Source organism: Helianthus annuus, chromosome 14 (assembly GCF_002127325.2).
Source record: "Helianthus annuus cultivar XRQ/B chromosome 14, HanXRQr2.0-SUNRISE, whole genome shotgun sequence".
NCBI lineage: Eukaryota > Viridiplantae > Streptophyta > Magnoliopsida > Asterales > Asteraceae > Helianthus > Helianthus annuus.
Window position 1 is genome coordinate 119,668,004 of NC_035446.2, and position 23,792 is coordinate 119,691,795.

The window sequence follows — 23,792 nt, forward strand, 5'->3', positions numbered from 1 at the left end:
AAGCGAGACAATGAGCAAGAGACGGTCTGGAACTGGAAATCAGAGATATCGGAGCCGGACCGGCTGTTATGTCTTTAGCAGTTGTGTTCGGAGATTAGTAATGTGCAGATTTCTTCGGCTGAGGATCGGTGGAGGTGGTCTTCGGATGCGGATGGTATATTCTCGGTCAAGGCTGTCAAACAATTATTAAAAAGGAGGTTGCTCCGGATAATTGCTTCGTCATGGATTGGTGTAAATAGGTGCTGGCCAAGGTTAACATCCACGCTTGGAGGATGGAGATGGATAAAATCCCTACGATTGAAGCTCTAAAAAAAGGAATGTGAATGTTGGAGATTCTTTGTGTCCTTTATGTCAGTCAGAAGTAGAAACCTCGGATCACCTTTTTATTGCGTGTCATGTTGCAGCAGTTGTTTGGAACGGCATCAGTTCATGGTGCAAGATCCCAAATATCTTCGCCTTTGATCTAAAGGACCTCCTTGTTCTATATAAAAACCTTAGTGTTTCGGAAAAAAAGAAGGAAGCTATCCAAGGCATAGTTATGATCGCCTGTTGGAGCTTATGGCACGCAAGGAATCTCGCTAAGTTTTCTAATTCTCCTGTCAGGATAGATAGTATCATTAGCAAGATCAAGGCTCTGAGCTTTTTATGGTTCACTAATAGATCAAAACACAAAGGGGTAGATTGGGGGGAGTGGTGCTCTTTTGTAAATATGTAATTTTTCTGTAGTTTTTGGTGGCCCGGCTTGGGTTGGCTGGTTTTTAATGAAGGTTACTTTTCAAAAAAAAAATTATCCATATTTTATATGCATATTTCCCACCATTTTAAGGTAGTTATATGACTTTATCTTTGAAAATACTATTTAAATCGTTCCTAATTGATAATTGGAGGCTTCCAAGGGCTCTCTAAACATGATTTGTAGGTTTTTCATAGCAACGCAATTTAATGCACATCCTCAATACATGATTTATATGTTTTTAATATTGTTGTTTCAAAAAGTAGATAGACAATCTAAAAAAAAACGTAATACAACTACAAACATATATGTTTATTGTTATATAAGCATTTCAAATCTTTAACCAGCAACAATAAGTTCCCTTTAAAGTCATTCTTCCTTACCGGTTGTGACTTGCGACAAGAGCTTGAGCCACCTTGACTTCCTCAACCAAGGCTCGAGTCTCTTCACGGTTCGTGGCATACGCTTGGGGGTCCATGCCTGTCTCAGCCAAAACTTGGAGGGTGCAGCCAACGAGCCTCTCAACCGAAACTTTATCCACATCACGGCGAAACCCAATGTCAGCAACAAACCTACTCACACAATAAATACCACACCCCACAACCGCCAAACCAGGAATACCGGTGGTCAGGTAACGTAACGGAGATGAGAGAACAGCACTAGTAGCTGCTAAAACCGATGCAGCCTGCCCACTTCTCCCCACACTGATGGGTGTGTACACGAGCAACCCCGTCTTGCAGTAGATCGCGAAATCCTCACAGTTGTTCTTAAAAATGCTGTAGACACCGAAACCATTTTCTAGAAGATACTGAGCGCGATGAATGACGTCATTGGGAGGATCAGAAGGAGCAAGAGTGCATGTTCCGCCTCGAGCTTTGGCAAGAAAAGTGGCATGAGAGACCGAATATTTGAATAGATAGAGATTACCGCCAGAGAGAAAACAGTTCAAGCATGAAGCGATGACACCGTCAGCATTTGACTGGTCGCCACATTTTAAGCACGGGTTGCCGGATATTGCGGGCATTGAGCTTAGATTTATTCGGTCTAACACTGTTCCGGTGCCGGTTTCTTGACCATTACCCCGAGTGAAATGGATCACCTTATCATCGCCAACGTATATTCCTGCAGCAAACGAAAGACGAAATATTTATTACATTTAGTTACAAGATAACTTAGGAGGTGACTTTAGGCAAAATGGATTAACATAAAAATCCAAACTATGACCTATTAGCCGATAATAATCCACACTAGCAAATCAGGCCCTTAATCGAACACACAAATACGATTTGAACGAACTCGTTTGGCTCTTTTTATTAGTATCAATGAAAGCACACCAACTTATAATAGAAATAACCATCTATTTATACTAGACTCATTCTAATCCTAACCAAACTCAAACTCTACTTAATTAATAAAATAACTAACTAGATAAACCAATCTATCAAACCAACAATTAACCCTGATTAAAATATTAAATACCTAATAAATAATTCACCAAGAATTATCTATAACCCGTTTAATAATTATCTCCTGAATTCAAGATTAATCTCTTCAATGTGTGCATGTCAACCATCATCGGTTCATTAACATATACATGACAAATAAGTCCACTGCATTAGACATATCCACCTAAACAGTATCCTTAGCTCACCTTATAATGAGATTAATAAGAACTATGTTCTAAAACATGACCCTTACAGTCTTACACTATTGAGGTGAAATAAGTCATGCCTCATTAGTATAAAAATGATGAGTATTGTGAGTGTTGAAACTATCCCCAATGTGTGTGTTTTGGGCAATGGAATTGAAAGCATTGCAATTCATGCCATAAAAAGTGTGAGGTGCTCCAACATGATAGTGTCTCCGAAGCTAAGGTGAGAGACTGAGAGGCAAAGGCGTACATATCGCAGTATGCGAGGGGCACTTCTTTTGAAAAACACTTCTAGTTGTTAAAACCTATGTCGTCAAAAGCCCTTCTGGCGTGCGCCTAGGCTTTCAGGTGAGGTGAGGCACAAGGAAAACGCCTTGCTGCCATCCAGGCACCCCGGCGAACTCCGGGCAAGATTCCAACGAGATCCTGAATATTCTTGGGAAAGTCTTCAAATTCTGGGCAAAATGTCGGAAACATCCACAAATAGCCTGGTACAAGCCTAAACTAGCCCTAAACAAGCCAAAAACATGTCCAAACATCTCTTTTTAAGCGCCTTGGGCTCACTTTGTGCCTTTGACAATAGAAAGAAACATATATGTAAGGACCTAAATTGTGAGGATTATGTATCAATAGGTTAGATGTTGTGGGTGTGTATATAACCCATGAATGGGTTAACGGTTTGGGTGTATTTGGGCCATAGGCCATGTGGGCCGGTCTCAAACCTAGTTAGTATATAATGCTTTGTTTTAGTCATAACTAGGTTAGCACTTCCAATAGAGAAATTTGAGAGAGAGAGAGAGAGAAAGAGGAAGAGGCTGCGATTTTGTGAGAGTTCTTCTACTAGATGGTTTTGCTTTTTAAAGTAACTGAATCATGTGCAAGTGTTTAAAATGATTTCCGTGTTCTTATTCGTTTGTGTTTTTGAATCGCTTATTGATTGGATTCCGCACAACCAATAGGTTTATTTGATATCATTGAAAGATCCGTTTCGGGACTTACAATATATCATTTATACCAGAACACTAACATATATATCGCAACATAGCACAAGTAATACAAAACCCACAATATATTTTATGTGATTGAAGCGCCTCATGCTTTTTAAACACAACTTCTAACACTTTCTAAGAAACCCCAGATAGTTATTCTAATAATATAAAGAAGTCGGTTGATAGAGATCCGTAGAGTGGATCAAACTCCAAAGATAGATAACCCTTAGAGGGGGTTAAGCTCCAAGAAATTTAGAGATGAAAGAGGAGTTTTTGTAATTTTTCTTCTCCTTTCATTTACTAAACAAAGGGGTATAAATACAAGGCAAAATATCAAATACAAATAATCTTAACATACTAAACATACAAATTGAAGGAAAACTCAAAAAGACAAGGTGGCATTTTTGTAATTACCACCAACTATCAAAGTTACTATACAAATATGAACTCAACCAAAAATACCTAAAAAACACAAAAAAAATTTAACATTTTATATATATATATATATATATATATATATATATATATTTGCCAACGAAATGTAGCGATTTTTTAATAAAAAATGTTAAAAAAAATTGTGTTTTTTTTTTGCTGCTACTAAAAGTAGCGATTTTTTTTAATAAAAAATGTTAAAAAATAAAATAAAATAATTTGTGTGTTTTTTTTTATTTTTTTAGGTTTTTTGGGGGTTTAGTTTTTAGCACTTTAGCTTGGGTGGGGGGGGGGGTTGGGGGTGGGGGGAGGAGGGGTTAGGTTTTTTTAGGTATATTTGTAGAGTAACTTTGATAGTTATTGATAATTACAAAAATGTCACCTTGTCATTTTGAGTTTTCCTTCAATTTGTATGTTTAGTATGTTAAGATTATTTGTACAAGAACTTTACCCATAAATACAATCATGCAAGCAACACTAAAAGAAACATGGGTTGTTGGTTACTACTAAACATGCATACTAAAATGTAAACTTAAGACCATTCTAGATCAACTAGATAACTACGTGGGAGAACATGCAGAAGAACATGGGAACAAACATGCAAAGAACAAATATTAAACGTGGGTTGCTTCACACAATTGACGGCAACTCGGATCGTATCATCGGTCAATCAAGCCACTGATTATGAAACAGAGAAGGAAAAAAAAAGGACACCATTTCAAGATTTCAAGATCTGAAACATGTTTACCTAAAGTGACAAGTTCATGGAACTACCATCATACAATATTAGACTACGGGGTGTGGGGCTTGTCCCCGGCTATGTTGTCAAAGACGCAAGACGCAGGCGAGGCGCATCGGCCTCGCCCGGAGCCTAGGCGCAAGGCGCAAAAAAAGCGTGGTTTTTTTTTAAGAAAAGCGCACATAGAGGAAAAAAAAAATATAAAAAATATGTTATGCTTTGAAAATAAATAAGATTCCACATATAAATTAAAAAAAACTATTATATATGCCATTTAAGATCATGTAGCTAATAGTTAGTAGCAAAAGTTTAGGACTTATATGAGTTAGTAGCAAAAGTTTAGGACTTAAGTGAGTTTCTGAGCTGGAATTTGGTTGAACTTGTGCGTGCCCGCACGAATGCAGCTCCGAAAACCCGGGCCCACGTGAGGCAGTTTTTGCACGCACTCGGTTTCATTTTTTCCTTTTTTTCAGTTTTCCTGGGTAACCACTGCGCCTCAGCCCCGTTTTTGCGCCTAGGCGCGCGCCTTTTTGCGCCTCAGCAACGTTTTTTTAAAAAAAAAAACCCATTTTTGCGCCTAGCCTACCACCAGGCGCTATAGGTGCGCCTCGCTGCGCCCAGGCGCGCGCTTTTTGCGCTTTTGACAACATAGGTCCCCGGGCCGGCGAGCTCTGTCCACACCACCCCCCTCCGGGTCGGCACGTCGCCAACGTCGGCCTCCTGCCGCCTGCGACACTCCCCTTTCTTCTTTATACCACACACACACAAATATATATATATATAGTGGAGAGTTCAAATGAGAAGAATTAAAAACTAAGAATAAAAAGAATAAAGGATACAAAGGTAATTTGAACAAATCATTTATTGAGTCTATTATTTATTTTTGTTATTCAAATTAATGAACTCTAATCATTTAATGAATCTATCTTCTAAAATAGTTGTGCACCTTACACAATAAAAACAATCTTGCACATGATCTTACATTTTCAATGTTGCCTACACCATTAAAACAATATTTTGGTGTAGGATACAGAATGTGTAGGACTCAAACACTTTTAAATAATTTTACGACTCATAATAAAATATGTGTAGGACACAAAATTTTTAAATAATTTTGTCACTTCTAATAAAATTTGTGTAGGAGCCAATAATGGTGGTAAAAGAGTAATTTATGGTTGCATTAATAAGACTTGAGTAACTCTTAAAAATATTTATTAATATTCTACATCAAAATGTTTATACTACCCTTAGTAATTTAAGCATTAATTAAAAGTGGACAAAAATGATATCTTGATTCACAACCATTGATCAAAAAAATATAGGGTTTAGATTAATTCATTTTTTCTTCTTTTAAGAAGATTCTTCTCAATATATATATATATATATATATATACATATTGAGGCCATCCCCACACCTAGGTCCATCCCTTTAGGCTCATCCCCACACCCGCTTACGTGGACTCCTACGTGGTGGATCATCCTTTGAGGACTCACCCAATAGCCTTATGAAGTTCCTCACTTGTAATTACCCATATTAGGCAATCCATAATTATTGCCTCAAAATATTCCTGGACGTATTATTATTCAATTGTTCATTTACGTGTAGATTTCTTATTTTTGTCAAGGAGTAATTCTCTCCTTTAACTTTGTACAACCTCTTGTATTAATAGGGACATAATAATCAATAACAAATCATTCAAGAGTTATCACAATCTCATGGTATCAGCCTGAGATCCCTACCCTTCTTCTTCTCCTTTTTTCCTTAGTCGCCATTCCTGTCTTCTGCCTTCTTCCATCGCACACATGGCCTCCTCATCTGACCTCTCTACCATACCCCTCCATTCTGTTACTCATCTCATCAACATCAAACTCAATTCTACCAATTATCTTACATGGGAAAAACAAATTACCCCAGTTATTAACTACCTAAAACTAATCAGCCACATTGATGGCTCTTCCTCATGCCCATGAGCCCATCCGAAACCATTATCACCAACAACGAAACCACCACCAACCCGACTTTCACCGAATGGAAATCCACATACCAAAAAGTCCTTCTCCTTATCAATTCCACCCTCACCGAAGAGGCTATGGCCGAAACCATCGGTCACACCACTTCGTTGTCCGTTTGGAAAGCATTAGCAAATGCTTACAGTCATTGCTCTATTGAGCGTATTCATAATCTTAAGGACTCTCTTTGTATCCTCCAGAAAGGAATCGGATCCGTAACCGAATACGGTAAAAAGTTTAAGGCCCTCTCCGATCAACTTGCGTCTATTGGTCACCCGGTTAGTGATGAGGATAAACGCCACTGGTTTCTTTGTGGTTTAGGCACTTCTTTTGAAAATTTTTCTACCTCTCAACAAACCATACATCCTGCACCTTCCTTTCGCAACCTTCTTGCAAATGCGGAAAATCAAGAAATTTTTCTTTAAAAACTTCATGGTACGCAACCCACTGAAGCCGCTTTTTACACCCTCTTATGCTGAAAAAGCCGTCACGCTAGATGCAAATCTAGCCCACGCCTTCCATACTCAATGTAACATTGCATCCAAAACTCCGGATTGGACGGCCGACTCAAGTGCAACCACACATATGCTTAACAATACTCACGGTTTAAATAATTCAAAACCACACACGGTAACATGCGTGTTACCTTTGGTAATGGTCAAACATTGCCCGTTACTCACATCAGGAACACATCTCTAACTAACTCCATATCTTTAAAAAATGTTATTGTTATTCCAAATCTCACAAAGAATCTACTATCAATTAGTAGACTCACAAATGATTCTCCCATAGAAGTTTTATCTCTAACAATTATTGTCATATTCAGGACCGAAAAACGGGGGAAGTTCTTGCTAGAGGCATTTGCGAAAATGGTTTCTATGTTCTTACTTGAAGTCACAAGTCTCTTGTTGCCGCTCTTTCCGCTTCACATTTCGTGCTTCGTTCAATAAATGGCATAGTCGCGTAGGACATGTTTCTTTTGATACTATCACTATACTAAATAAACTTGGTCATCTCTTTGTTACATCCATCTTGCCCAAACCGGGTTTATGTAATTCTTTTGAACTATCAAAAGCTAAACATTTTCCTTTTCTTGAAAATAACAAACGTCCGCAACAAGTTTTAGACTTAATTCATTGTGATGTTTGGGGACCAGCACCTATTGCCTCAACCGATGGCTATTTGTATTATGCAATATTTGTAGACGATTATTCTCGGTTTACATGGTTTTATCCTCCAAAGGCTAAATCCGATTTTTATAATATTCTCACCATCGTCTTAAACTTTTTCCAAAAGTGTCAAAGTTTTCCAAAGTGACGGTGGAACCGAATTTACAAACCATCGTGTTCAAAATTGTTTTCAAGAGCACCATACATCATCGATTATCTTGCCCTCACACACCGGAACAAAATGAACGGCCGAACAAAAACACTATCATATTACCAAAACCGGTTAGCAATGATGTTTAATGCTCATGCTCCACCAAAGTTGTGGTTTGATGCTTTCACTTCCGCTACATACATCATAAACCGACTCCCAACAAAACTTCTTGAAAACAAATCACCCTTTGAAATTCTTTTTAAACAACCTCCTTCCTATTCCAATCTTCGCATTTTTTGATATCTTGTATATCCATATCTATGAGACTATACCAAACACCAACTATTACCACGAAGTGCTCCTTGCATTTTTATTGGTTAAAGTCCGAAATACAAAGGTTTTAGATGTCTAGACCCTTCAACGGGTCGAAATTACACCACTAGACATGCTAAGTTTGACGAAGATGTGTTTCCCTTTCAATCTCCTTCCGCATCCTCCGACACTTCCCAACTTTCTTTCACCAATTTTGAAGATTCTCTACCCACTCCTAACACATAAAATTCCCACCTTGCCTCATACTTCACAAACTCCATCCACAACTACACCCACTACTCACTGTTCTGATCCCATCCTTCCTTACCCACCCCCCAGCCCAACGTCAAGTCCACCAAGTTCTCCTTTAAGCCCACCACAAAGTCCACAAAATTCTCCCACCATTAGCTCCCTTCCTATCCTCCAATCGGCCCAAACCCACAATCCAGTTACCTCAACTCAAGCCGAACCCACTTCAGCCCAACCTGATTCATCCTCTTCGGCCCAACAATTCTCATCGGCCCAATCTTCACACCCGCCACATCCTCCTTCACCTATTGTCGACCCGATTCCAAACACAAATAATCATCCTATGACCAATCATTCCAAACATGGCATTCATAAACCCAAACATGGCATTCACAAACCCAAACATTTTGCCAACTTGTCTCAATCTTCCTTTCATTCTCTTCTCTCTACTCATGTACCCAAAGGAATTAAAACCGCTTTGAAATATTCAAAATGGGTCCATGCCATGAAGGATGAACTTAAAGCCTTACATACAAACCAAACTTGGCACCTTGTTCCTCGCAGTGTTGTTAAAAACGATCGCCCAGTGCGCCTGGGCGAGCAAGGCGAGCTTGTGGCGCTTTTGTCTCCTAGATAAAAAAAGCAACGATCTTTTTTTTTTAAAAACCTATCTCTAATAACAAACTAGATTTTATTTACAGCTAACTTTAATTATTTAAGAATCATATCTCATAAATCTTTATATATTTTTAAAAGATATTTTGAATTTCAAATACTTAAGAGATATATTATCTATTTATACAATATTAATTCTGTATATAACAGACTCTATACGCAGCAACAGCATTCACCTTCACAGTTCTGTTATTTTCTGCCGGCAAAATAAAACTACAAGTATGTGATTCTGTCACATAATTATTTATTCTTTCATCATTCATTTACATGTTGATCCATGGGAACTATGCTACAGGCTATGGCTTCTCAAGATGTTGGACCATCGAAGAGCAGGAAAACGGACCTTGGATGGAACTACAATCATCTGATGAATCCTGATGATAAAAATGCCGTTTCATGCAACTACTGCAACAAGATTACAAAAGGTGGAATTTTTCGTGCTAAACTACACCAAATTGGAGGAAACAGAAACGTCGAGTCATGTACGAGGTGTCCACAGGAGGTTAAAGACGAATTGAAGGCGTATGTTTTGAGCCAAAAGGCCAAGAAAACAAATGAGGGTTGGGTGATTTGGCTGATGAACAGGAGGATGATGAACTAATAGAGATACCTGCTCATCAAAACAAGAGGGAGAAGACTAATGTGAAGGGGCCATTAGATGTGATGTTTTCAAAAGGTATGATAAATTCTTTTTTATTTTCAGTTAATTACATGTATGTTAAATTCTGTCTGAGTTAATCAAATCAGTGGTGTGTTAATTTCTGTTTTCAGTTAATTACAAGATCTTCACGGCCATCTGCTTCACAGCCGTCTGTTTCGAGGGCATCTGCTTCAAGGCTGTCTGCTTCAAGGCGTTCAACTTCAAGGCCTTCTAGTTCAAGAAGATTGGTTGATGAAGATTACGAAGAAAAACAAGAGGAAGAACAAGTGAATGTTGCTGCTGGAAAAGACAAGGCAATTGCTGTGGATGACGATTCCGACTACGATGATTTTTAAAGTTGAAGAACAATTGGTTTTGAGTTTTATTTACTTTTGGAAGTCTAAACTTTATTGTTTTCAAGTCTTAACCGTTTTGGTTTTGGGATATTTTGGTGATTCATAATAATGTGGTTTTATTTTAAGGTTTATGATATTTGAACAATTTTGGAATTTGAGGATTTGGCTTTTTTCGGTTCATAACTTTGTTTTTTTAATGTTTTTATTTGATTGCGTTTTTTTTTCTCAGGCCATCGCTTTTTTTGTGCTTCTCGCCTCGCCTAGGCGAGAAGCGAGCCCTATGCGCCTAGAGTGCGCCTAACGCATTTGATAACTATGGTTCCTCGCTCCACTTCGACCAACGTCATCGGCTCTAAGTGGGTTTATGTGTAGATTTCTTATTTTTGTCAGTGAGTAATTCTCTCGTTTAACTTTGTACAACCTCTTGTATTTATAGAGACATAATAATCAATAATAAATCATTCAAGAGTTATCACAATCTCAACCCAAAATCTTGATTTTTCACCATAAAAAAAAGATTACAAAATCTACATTTTGGGAGTTGCAAAGTTATATTAAAAAAAAAGCCACAAAGACACAACTATTCAAGCAAATGAGTTCCTCTAAACAAATCTGGATCAAAAGTAACCATAAGCAAATAAATGATAATCATTAATTATTGAGATGAAAAAAAAAAAACCATAAGCAAAGAAATGACAATCGTAATTGAGATGAAATATATAAAGAGAAAGAAAATACCGTGATGAGCGTAGAGCCAAGCTGTACGCCATGAATAGATGTGATCGCCTGGTTTAAGTTGTGATTTATCGATTTTGTTGGACAAGATTTGCTTCATTTCTTCCATTCCTTCCCGGAGCGTAGGCATGATGCTGGTGTGGAAGAATATGGGGAGGACTAGTGAGAGTGAGAGGAAAGAGACAAGAGTGTGGGCATCTGAAGGGAATTGAAGGAGACGTTTTAAAGTAAAGGGAGAGTTGACTTGAGTCAACAGGTGGTGGAGGTGCTTTTGGTGTTAAATAATGATTTCTTGCTAACTTTTCATAATTAATAAGGGTGAACGGGCCCTCCCCTAAGAGGGGAGCCTCCTCTCTTAGGGCATGTGTAGTCATAAAGCCCTCAAAGGGGCGTTATGCGCCATGTGGCATGCCACGTCAGCAAGGGGCTTTATGGGGCTTTATGCAATTTGAGACCGTAGTCATAAAGCCCCTGTGTAATCATTACTCAATTAATTTAATTTTCAATTTTTTAAATAATTTATAAGTTTTATAAAATAAAAAACATTTCATTAAATAAAAAACACTACATTAAAATTAAAAAAAAAAAGTTACACTAAAAAAAAATTACACCTAAAAAATAAATTACACCTAAAAAATAAATTTATTCTTCGGTGTCATCTTCGTTCTCTCCTTCTTCCTCTTCGTTTTCTCCAGCATCTAAACCTACGTCTTCAAAGTTCCCGTCTTCGAATTCCTCAACCACTTCTTCCTCGGAATCTTCGTCGTGATCATTGTTTAATCGAATTGGGCGAATCGCCCAAGCATGCTCAACCAAATCCGCCTTCAACGTGTTATGTATTTCTCTAGATCGCAGTTGTGACACTCGAGGTTTTTTTCCGAACGAACACCTTGTAATATTTTGTGCATATATGATTATTATTAAATGAAAACGTGACTTTAGTACATGATATGTGTTGTGTATGTGTATTATATATAAATATATAAGAGCCGAGACTACGACCCGAGACCATGACTCGCAACCACTCGGTTGCGAGTGGGCCACTCGGTCTCGAGTGGGCCTTTGAGCCGAAACCATTTGGGCCGAAATCCCTAGCCCAACTCGTGACCCCTTGGTATATAATCCCCAACTTTCCCCATTTCTCTCATTTGTTACCAAACAATCCACACATAGACTCTTCTATTCTCTCCCACTAGAAAACCCCAACAACACCACTTTCCTTCTCCTTGATCTCGGTTCAAGCTTGGAGCATATCGGACAAGACACTCGGTCAAGACCATCACTCGGACACTTCACCTTCTCTCATTTTCTTCCTTTCTTTCGGCTCATCCTCCTTCTCCACAACCGGTTAGTGTTGTTACTATGTGCATGAGATTTATGTATGTTGTATGAACTAGAAATGCTTGGTTAGAATGGTTATGCATGATTCTTAGGTTGATTTGTAAAGTTTGACAATATTTGGTAACATGTTTAGAAAATGGTAGTCTAAGAGAGTTCATGGCCAACCAAACTATACTTCTTTGTTTCTTGCAAAATGTTGATGTTGAACTTAAGATTTCGGCTATGTAATGCATGTTTCTTTGTTCTTGCCATGATAATCTTGTTATAAACATATGATTTTTGTTCATAAAATATGGTTATATGTGACATGAAAACCCTAGAAAACTATGAATGTAAGATGAACTTGTTTGAATGTGGTTTGAAGATTTTAAAAAGGGTAATGTTTGATCTATTGTTGTATATGGGCAGATTAGGAAAAGTGTTAGTGAAATGTTATTGGTTGTTTCCTAATCTGGGTCTGAATACATGGTACAATTTCGGACTGTTGCTTCTGCATCATCACGTGTACGTGAAAGGGACAGCTTACGACTCGCAACCGCGTCGTTGCGACTCGCAACCAAGGCAAGACAACTCGAGACCACATAGTTGCGACTCGCAATCATAGCATGACAACTCGAAACCTCATGATTGCGACTCGAGACTACGACGGTTGCGACTCGCAACCACAGCATGATGACTCGAGACCGCACGGTTGCGACTCGCAACCATAACGTGACAAGCCGAGATCTCCTGGTTACGACTCGAGACCATCTGGTTGCGAGTGGGCTGCTCACTTTGGTTATTGGGCCATTATGTGTATCATGGGTTATCTGTTAAATGGACTATGTGTCACTGTGTTCTGTTTGAATGTGTGAATGTTAGGGCCGGCCCAATAACCCCATGACTGTTTGTATTGTTTTGCATGTTACGTGCCAGTATGTGTTTTACGTGAATGCTTGTATACCGAACCTGACCTATACCGGTAACCATGTTAGGACGTGGTGACCAACGTGATTGACAAGTAACCTAAACCTACCGAGCAACCCAAGGTGAGTTCACAACTTAAAAGCATGCGTCCCGGTGGTTTGGGACACGAGACTAACAACCCTATCCCCTGGTAAAAGGGGATACCATTTACATACTTTCCCTGGTTATTGGGAACACAACTTACTTTTCCTTCCCGGGTATTGGGAAACCTTTTGGTTAATTACTGTTTATACGGATTGCAACTAACGGCACTAAACGAAACTCTATCACTCAAGTCCCTACTACAAATACCGATTAGTCGCCGGGTTAGGCGAGCGGGTTATTAGTTGATAGCGCTATTTAGGTGTTTACCAGCCTCACACCGTGCCCTGGTTTGGGACGGTCGTGAACTAATGTACTCAGAAATCCGTCAATGATGATAGAACATTGACATCGGGGCATCCTGCGGATACGCAACGGTTACCTAGTGTTCGGTATTGGAAAAACAGTTTAGTCGCTAACTTTTGGGGTAGCTCCCCAGGGCATGTATAAACGGATAAATTAACCGGTGAAACAAAGTTTTTGGTAATTAAAACTGGACAACTAGTGAACTCACTCAGCATTATTGTTGACTCCTTACTGCATGCTTTGCAGGTAACCAATGATTCAGGAGCTGCTACTTGGGGAAGTGTAGTGTTCGTCAAACCCGTGTGTTGGGATAACTGTTTTGATCAATGAACTGTCTTTAAAACTATTTTGGTTTATGCTTCCGCTGTTTTGTTAAACTAATTACCGAATCTAAACTCTAATGTTGTTAATTACTTCGGATTTTAAATATTTCTACTATTAATTAAATGCTCAGTATAATTGGTGGCTGGATCCTGGTCAGTCACGCCCTCGAAGCGGGTGTTATCCGCAGGTGGAATTTGGGGGTGTGACAGATTGGTATCAGAGCCATTGGTTATAGTGAACTTGGTTTTAAAAAGGGGAAAATCTTTTTGGAGAAAACCAGACTATAACCCGTGACTCGTGACGACACTACACTCCAAGTACAAGGCTCAACACTTTTGACCTCATAGCTCGGACCAGTGTTTACTTGTTTGCTTACTTTATGTTTCCTGTTTCGCTATACGTACTAGTATGCCTAACTAGTGAACGCCCACATACGATATTGCATGTGATTGCACGTTAGCACACCAATATGAATTCATGAACACTTTCTCGTATCATGTGATTGATAGGGTGGTAATTCCCTAAACCTCCGTGACTTACACTACTTAATACTCTTTGAAATCTACTCGAGTGTGGGGAACCATTTGACATGAGTTAAGAGGAGCTGAGATGAACATGCAAATCACAATATTATTGTGGGTGCACACATAATAATATAGTGGGGTGGATGTAAGTCCCAGTGAGGCTTAACAAGTGAAAAAGGGGTTCCGTTTCGTTATCTGTATGATGAGAAACACAACCGTCCATAAGAGCCGTAGCAGTGATTGTCTCTTACTCGAACACGATCTTTTCACTTCTCACTGCACCCCTTTCGAACCTCGATGCTATCGAGTATTACCTGAACACCCATATGAACGCCTAGCAAACTGTGTGAAACATTAGGTGCCTGTACGAACATCCCCGGGATGGATGTTGAAACGACAATGATTGGTCTATATCCTTCTCACCTTTCTTCGCTTGCTGGAACGTAACGTGTTGACGTCTTAAATCCCGAAGTGCGATCACTTCTGCAACACTATCTCAACATACCGTGTATTACTCAGTCAACTTGCAAGAACGGTGGACAAGAGGGTAAACGTAGTACCTTACTGGCTTCAGCATTTGAACGACCCTAGTCAGCGGCTCATAGGAGCCAGCTCTTACGAATCAGTCGGGCCATAAGCGATGACAATCGACAATGGTGCGGAAATGCGTAACGGCCAGCTCAATAAGTACACCTTGGGACGCGGCACGGAAACGCGACAAGATGGACTTGTCAGTGAAGGATCGTAGCGCACCATTTCAAGCAACGACATCAGAAACAACAGTCGCGACAACATCAAGGTCAACAACCAGGGGAATGATAATAGGGAATCCTCGCAACCGTAACAACAACATTGGAAATGATGCTCGTGGAAGGGCATTTAGGATTGGCGCAGGCGACGCCAGGCATAGTAGCAACATGGTAGCTTGTATGGGTAGTTGTTTGCTTCATCTCTACTCTGCTTGACCCTGATACTTCTTAAAACCGAACCAGATGTGGAATCGACTGATGGCAAGTCATATAGAATCTCAAAAGTTCGTTAGGATGTAAACCCGACCTTGTGGGACGAGTGTCCGATGTCGACCTTCCTTCTACCACACTCGATGGTTACAACGCAGTAGTTAGTGTGAATTGGTTACCCAGGAATCACGCGAATATACCCAGTGAGGAGAAAACTTTGTGTGGAGAATCGGCATTTGTTCTAAAGCATCAGAGTAGTTCAATAGTTAGCGCCATTTCAGCTGTGAAGGCCAGAAGTGTCTACAGAGGGATTACTCCGCTGTGTTAGCAACCGCTACGGATGTTAAGGCTAAGGAAAAGTGGATCGAGGATCCACCAGTTGTTCGTTGTTTCTCTCGGCATGCTATCCGAGGAACATTCAGTTTTTCTTCCGAAAATTTGTTAAGCGGAATCTCAGTTTGATCTCACGTCTGAGGCAGCCCTGATTACATGTACTTTTACCATTTTGCGCCAGGAAGGTCGCAAGATCTATCAAAGCAACTACAGGAACCGTTGGACAGGAGTTTTGTAGGGTCTAGTTCTTCGCTTTGGGGGAGCCCCACTTATCCTAGGGAAGATGGGCCTTTTCGTGTGTATACTGACTATTAAGAACTCATCAAGGTGACAGCCCATAACCGTTTGTCTCGATCCTGTATTGACAACCTGTTGACCAGTTACATGGGTCATGCTCCTATGTGAAGATTGAGTAGCGAACGAACTAACATCAGATGGAAGTCCAAAGGGAGGATGTTCCTAAAACGGCATAGTGAACGCAATGAGGCCATTTCCAGGAGACACCGGATGAATTATTCCATGACCTTTTGGGATGAACAACCCACCAGCTGCTTTATGGATCACACTGCAACTGTGTTTATCTAGTACGTTTTGAATCACTTCTAGGAGAAAGGGGCACCTTGAACAACACTTGTATTCCATTGTAGAGCTTCTAGGGAGGAGTGTCTACGTGCGAAGTCTACCTAAGTATGACTTCAGGATTCGGGAAGTACACATTTTCTTTTTATCAAACAACGAAGTGGGAATACACATGGATCTCGCTAAGATCCATTTTGTTAGGAACTGATCAACATCAAAGATCCCTTCGAGGATACAGGAGTTTCTTGGTCCCACTAGATACTATCGCAGCTTAATCACAAGATTTTCGGAGGTCGCACAGCTTAAGTCTCGTTGGCACAGCAGGGTGTTGTGTTCGTGAAAGACCAAAACAGGAGGACGTCTTTTCAGCTTTCGAATCCCAAACTTTGTAATGCACTGAGCATCATCTTCACCCTAGGGTACGGGTAATCTAGCGGTATACCATGATGCTTCGAATTAGAATCCCAGTTACACACGGATGCAACGCGAGAAGGTTATTGCTTACGCCTCTCGACAACTTAGGACGCACGAAAGGAACTACACAACGCTTGGTTTGGAACTGGGAGCAGTGATCTTCGCACTTAAGCTATGACGGCATTACCTATACGGAACCAAGTGCGCCACCTACACCGACCACAGAAGTTTAGAACACATATTCAAGCAGAAGGAACTGAATATGCGACAGCGACGATGGGGCGAACTGCTGAATGATTACGAGTGCTCCATCAGGTATCACCCGGGCAAGGCCAATGTAGTGGCAGACGCCCTCAGTCGGAAGGACACTACGCCTAAGCGCGTAAGAGCTTTACAACTCACGATCCATTCTAGTCTACCTTCGCAAATACGAGCTGCTCAGATGGAAGCACTGAAACCAGAGAACGTTAGAGCTGAAGCCCTATGCGGGTCAAGGCAACGCTTAGAACAGAAGGAAGACGGTGCTTATTATGTAACGGGACGCATTTGGGTCCCACTCTATGGCGACTTACGAGAACTTACGATGGATGAAGCGCACAAATCTCGCTACTCAGTACACCCTGGTTCGGATAAGATGTACCACGATATTAAGACTACGTATTGGTGGCCTAGCATGAAGGCCCACATAGCAACTTACGTCAGCAAGTGTTTGATTTGTGCGCGAGTCAAGACGGAATATCAGAAACCCTCAGGCCTACTCCAACAACCAGAGATACCACAATGGAAATGAGAGCAAATTTCCATGGATTTCGTTACTGGCCTACCTAGATCACAGCGCGGAAACGATACTATCTGGGTGATCGTGGATCGACTCACGAAATCCGCACACTTCTTGGCAATCAAAGAAACAGATAAATTCTCCACTCTGGTGGAGATATACCTCAAGGAAGTTGTTCGAGGCACGGGGTGCCCACCTCTATCATCTCTGATCGAGATACACGTTTTACTTCGGAACTGTGGCAAGCAATGCACAAGTCTTTTGGCTCACGTTTAGATATGAGCACAGCATATCACCCACAGACGGACGGGCAGTCCGAACGCACTATTCAAACATTAAAAGACATGCTTCGCGCTTGTGTAAACGACTTTGGCAACAGCTGGGAAAGGCATCTGCCACCCGTGGAATTCTCGTATAATAATAGCTACCACACCAGCATTAAAGCTGCTCCGTTTGAGGCATTGTACGGACGTAAATGCCGGTCACCTCTTTGTTGGGCAGAGGTGGGGGATAGTCAAATCACTGGTCCAGAACATGTGGTAGACACTACTGAGCGGATTGCTCAAATACGACAACGCATGGCGGCCGCTCGTGACCGTCAGAAGGCCTACGCCGATAAGGGCAGGAAACCACTTGAGCTCCAGGTTGGGGAGCGGGTATCACTCAAAGTTTCACCCTGGAAGGGTGTGGTTCGTTTTGGTAAACGAGGCAAACTCAACCCACGGTACGTTGAACCCTTCGAAATCCTTGAGAAAATAGGCAAGGTGGCCTACAGACTGAACTTACCAGCAGAACTCGGTGCAGTTCACAACGTTTTCCATGTGTCGAATCTGAAGAAGTGTCTGTCAGATGAGACGCACGTAGTTCCTCTGAAGGAACTCACGATCGACGAACAGTTGAAATTCGTCGAAGAACCTGTCGAAATCACGGACCGGGATGTTAAGGTCCTCAAGAGCACTAGAATACCTTTTGTTCGAGTTCGTTGGAACTCACGTCGCGGCCCAGAGTTTACCTGGGAGCGGGAGGACCAGATGAAGTCCAAGTATCCCCAGTTATTCCCAAACGAAAACCCCAGCACTGAAGCTACAACCGAATTTCGGGACGAAATTCCAAACTAACGGGGGGATGATGTGACACCCCGTTAAAACACGTTAGCTTGGCAGTGGCTGCTTCAACTTTCGGGACGAAAGTTCTTAAAACTTGGGGATAATGTGACACTCGAGGTTTTTTTCCGAACGAACACCTTGTAATATTTTGTGCATATATGATTATTATTAAATGAAAACGTGACTTTAGTACATGATATGTGTTGTGTATGTGTATTATATATAAATATATAAGAGCCGAGACTACGACCCGAGACCATGACTCGCAACCACTCGGTTGCGAGTGGGCCACTCGGTCTCGAGTGGGCCTTTGAGCCGAAACCATTTGGGCCGAAATCCCTAGCCCAACTCGTGACCCCTTGGTATATAATCCCCAACTTTCCCCATTTCTCTCATTTGTTACCAAACAATCCACACATAGACTCTTCTATTCTCTCCCACTAGAAAACCCCAACAACACCACTTTCCTTCTCCTTGATCTCGGTTCAAGCTTGGAGCATATCGGACAAGACACTCGGTCAAGACCATCACTCGGACACTTCACCTTCTCTCATTTTCTTCCTTTCTTTCGGCTCATCCTCCTTCTCCACAACCGGTTAGTGTTGTTACTATGTGCATGAGATTTATGTATGTTGTATGAACTAGAAATGCTTGGTTAGAATGGTTATGCATGATTCTTAGGTTGATTTGTAAAGTTTGACAATATTTGGTAACATGTTTAGAAAATGGTAGTCTAAGAGAGTTCATGGCCAACCAAACTATACTTCTTTGTTTCTTGCAAAATGTTGATGTTGAACTTAAGATTTCGGCTATGTAATGCATGTTTCTTTGTTCTTGCCATGATAATCTTGTTATAAACATATGATTTTTGTTCATAAAATATGGTTATATGTGACATGAAAACCCTAGAAAACTATGAATGTAAGATGAACTTGTTTGAATGTGGTTTGAAGATTTTAAAAAGGGTAATGTTTGATCTATTGTTGTATATGGGCAGATTAGGAAAAGTGTTAGTGAAATGTTATTGGTTGTTTCCTAATCTGGGTCTGAATACATGGTACAATTTCGGACTGTTGCTTCTGCATCATCACGTGTACGTGAAAGGGACAGCTTACGACTCGCAACCGCGTCGTTGCGACTCGCAACCAAGGCAAGACAACTCGAGACCACATAGTTGCGACTCGCAATCATAGCATGACAACTCGAAACCTCATGATTGCGACTCGAGACTACGACGGTTGCGACTCGCAACCACAGCATGATGACTCGAGACCGCACGGTTGCGACTCGCAACCATAACGTGACAAGCCGAGATCTCCTGGTTACGACTCGAGACCATCTGGTTGCGAGTGGGCTGCTCACTTTGGTTATTGGGCCATTATGTGTATCATGGGTTATCTGTTAAATGGACTATGTGTCACTGTGTTCTGTTTGAATGTGTGAATGTTAGGGCCGGCCCAATAACCCCATGACTGTTTGTATTGTTTTGCATGTTACGTGCCAGTATGTGTTTTACGTGAATGCTTGTATACCGAACCTGACCTATACCGGTAACCATGTTAGGACGTGGTGACCAACGTGATTGACAAGTAACCTAAACCTACCGAGCAACCCAAGGTGAGTTCACAACTTAAAAGCATGCGTCCCGGTGGTTTGGGACACGAGACTAACAACCCTATCCCCTGGTAAAAGGGGATACCATTTACATACTTTCCCTGGTTATTGGGAACACAACTTACTTTTCCTTCCCGGGTATTGGGAAACCTTTTGGTTAATTACTGTTTATACGGATTGCAACTAACGGCACTAAACGAAACTCTATCACTCAAGTCCCTACTACAAATACCGATTAGTCGCCGGGTTAGGCGAGCGGGTTATTAGTTGATAGCGCTATTTAGGTGTTTACCAGCCTCACACCGTGCCCTGGTTTGGGACGGTCGTGAACTAATGTACTCAGAAATCCGTCAATGATGATAGAACATTGACATCGGGGCATCCTGCGGATACGCAACGGTTACCTAGTGTTCGGTATTGGAAAAACAGTTTAGTCGCTAACTTTTGGGGTAGCTCCCCAGGGCATGTATAAACGGATAAATTAACCGGTGAAACAAAGTTTTTGGTAATTAAAACTGGACAACTAGTGAACTCACTCAGCATTATTGTTGACTCCTTACTGCATGCTTTGCAGGTAACCAATGATTCAGGAGCTGCTACTTGGGGAAGTGTAGTGTTCGTCAAACCCGTGTGTTGGGATAACTGTTTTGATCAATGAACTGTCTTTAAAACTATTTTGGTTTATGCTTCCACTGTTTTGTTAAACTAATTACCGAATCTAAACTCTAATGTTGTTAATTACTTCGGATTTTAAATATTTCTACTATTAATTAAATGCTCAGTATAATTGGTGGCTGGATCCTGGTCAGTCACGCCCTCGAAGCGGGTGTTATCCGCAGGTGGAATTTGGGGGTGTGACAGCAGTAGTTGAGCATTTGCGAGTCTCTCTTCCGTTGTCGCTTGGGGTAGTTCGACCAAATCTTCGGGAATATAGTTTTGGCATATCGCTTTTCCATCATCCTCAATGATCATATTATGCAAAATGATGCAAGCATACATGGCCATTCGTATTTTATCCTTATGCCACATGCGACAAGGATTTCTGATAAAATGCCATCGTTGCTGTAGAACCCCAAAACACCTCTCGATGTCCTTTCTCGAAGACTCTTGTAATTTTTTAAAATACTTTCTTTTTTCATCGAAAGTTTCAGAAAACGTTTTAACAATAATCGAATACTCAGGGTAGATACCATCGGCCAAGTAGTAGCCATGCTCGTAATCGTTCCCGTTTGCATGGAAACCGGCCTTTGGTATAGTTCCAGAAATGTAGCCCTCGATTAATGGTGAAGCCTCTAACGTATTAATATCGTTAAAACACCCGGCTACACCAAAGAAGGCCGACCAAACCCAAAGGTCGTATGACGCAACACCTTGTAATACCAAAGTTGGCCCTTTTTGATCACCCCGTGTATGTTGACCTCGCCATGCGGTTGGACAATTATACCAACGCCATTGACGACAATCCAAGCTACCAATCATGCCGGGTATTCCATGCTTTTCTAGATGCACCTCATATATTTTTTGAAGGTCGTTCCAAGTGGGGTTTCTCAAATAACGTTTTCCATATAACTGGCATATTCCTAAAATATAATTTAATATACAAAAGTTTTACTAATAAGTTACGAAAAAATAAATATATAAAAGTAAATAAATAAAAGACAATAAAAAATTACCATAGCAAAAATGTTCCAAGGTATCTCGGGTTGTTTTCTCCGCCATCTTCAAATACTCGTCGTTGATGTCGTACGTGTTTCCGTATGATAATACGCGTAAGGCGGATGTGACCTTTTGAATTGAGGTGAAGCCTAGATATCCTCGTGCGTCCATTCTTTGCTTAAAGAAATCATACGTATTTTCCAAGTAATTATTAATGCGCAAAAATAACCTTTGGCTCATCCGAAAACGTCGTCTAAAAACATTCGGTCCGTGAACCGGTGCCGCATCAAAATAGTCTTTCATCAAACGCTCGTTCGCGGCTTCACGATCTCGCAAGATGGGTCGTGGAGGGGGAGTAGGCCGAATGTTCTCAAATGCTTGTAGCACAAAAGTACATGCACTCGTAACCGCTTCTTCCTCGGCCGCGTCTTCGTCGGGCGAAAAATATCTTCGGTGAATTTCGGTGAAAGACTCTTCCGACGGGGAACCCATTTTTTTATAAGGTGACACTAGGTTTTTTAAAAATATATAGAGAATGAGAATGAGAATGTATTGAGTTGTAAAAAAAATGGAAGAATGTGAGGGTATTTATAGTGTGAAAAGTAAAAAAAAAAAATTGATTTTTTTTTAATATATGACCGTTATCAAACGGTCAAAAATTATAAATTTCCATCTCCTCGCGCCGCGAAATTTCTCACGCCATTTCTTTTTTTTTTTTTGATCATGGCGCCCCGGGGGGCGGTGTTCTTGGCGCCATAGCCGCGCTATGGCCCTTTCTCGCGCCCCATTACACATAACCTTACGCACGGCCAATCAGTACGCGCCATGTCAACTCCCCTCTTAACTCCCCTCACACCCTCAATTTGATGGCGTCACTCCCCTCTTAGGGGACTTGTTTTTTTATTCAAAAAGAAAAAAAAAAGAAATGTTTTGATTGGTTGAAAAAAGGGTGGCCCACCATCTCCCTCCCTCCTTCATTCGGTAACCTCTCACCGATTCCATTCACCTAATTGACTCCCCTCGTTGATGGCGGCGGTGTTCCCTCTAGGAGACTTGGGTCACCGCATGCCTCCCCGCATGGTGACCCGTTCACCCTAATAATAATGCTTTGCTAAACAAATCAATATTGTGTTTTACTATTGAATATCTAAGATACATAACATATCGATTTTTGAAATTGGATAGAACTTAGAAGTAACTAAATTACGAAAGTTGGTTTGAAAATATATGAAACTTATGGCATTAAAAGGTTATATAATCACCACTGTTAAATTACATTAAATTTAGAGTTAATTGCTCGGATGGTTCCTGTAGTTTCAAGTTTTTTCACGTTTAGTCCCTACCTTTTGAAAATAGCAGGTATGCTCCCTATGGTTTGTCATTTTGTTACTCGGATAGTCCCTGAGTAGATGTCAGTTAGTTTGGAAATAGCATTTATGTTCCCTATGGTTTGTCATTTTGTTACTCGGATAGTCCCCAGATTAAATGTTGGGGGACTATCCGATTAACAAAATGACAAACCATAGGGAGCATACATGCTATTTTCAAAAGGTGGGGACTAAACGTGAAAAAATGTGAAACCACAGGGACCATCCGAGCAATTAACTCTTAAATTTATTTCATACCAGGAATTGAATCCTGATCTCTTTTCAACAGACATAAAGCTTTACCACTCCACCAAAGTGATGATTGCAAACACATTACACCCTGACTCATACAAGCATGATACACTATTACACTTTACACTTCACATATAGCACAATATGTCATGAAGTTAAATGAAATTTTATTTTGAACAAAATAAGCGCACTATTCATTTCGATGGATAGAAAATGAGTTTAGCACACAATTCAAGAGAAAACTATAAGCCAACTTTTTTTTTTTTTTGAAAGGGACAGCAAATTTATTAAAGTTGAATCAACATCCATTACACTACACCAAGAAACGTCCAGTACTATAAGCCAACTTTT

At 40.6% G+C, this 23,792-nt stretch overlaps 1 protein-coding gene across 1 annotated transcript; it reads right to left on the minus strand.

The window, feature by feature from the left end:
* Positions 1 to 903: 903 nt before the first annotated feature.
* LOC110909185 lies at positions 904 to 11,045 on the minus strand. The gene is made up of 2 exons (XM_022154207.2): positions 10,845 to 11,045; positions 904 to 1,855 (listed from the first exon to the last, which is right to left on the minus strand). The coding sequence occupies exons 1-2, from the start codon at positions 10,969 to 10,971 to the stop codon at positions 1,113 to 1,115; spliced, it is 870 nt and encodes a 289-aa protein (XP_022009899.1). The 5' UTR covers positions 10,972 to 11,045; the 3' UTR covers positions 904 to 1,112.
* Between the last annotated feature and the right edge of the window lie 12,747 nt (positions 11,046 to 23,792).

Excerpts from the sequence above, each read along its gene's own strand:
- LOC110909185 (XM_022154207.2), bottom strand. The coding sequence starts at position 10,971 with ATGCCTACGCTCCGGGAAGGAATGGAAGAAATGAAGCAAATCTTGTCC. Across the intron at positions 1,856-10,844 it reads TTGGCTCTACGCTCATCACG|GAATATACGTTGGCGATGAT; the intron begins GTATTTTCTTTC and ends CGTTTGCTGCAG.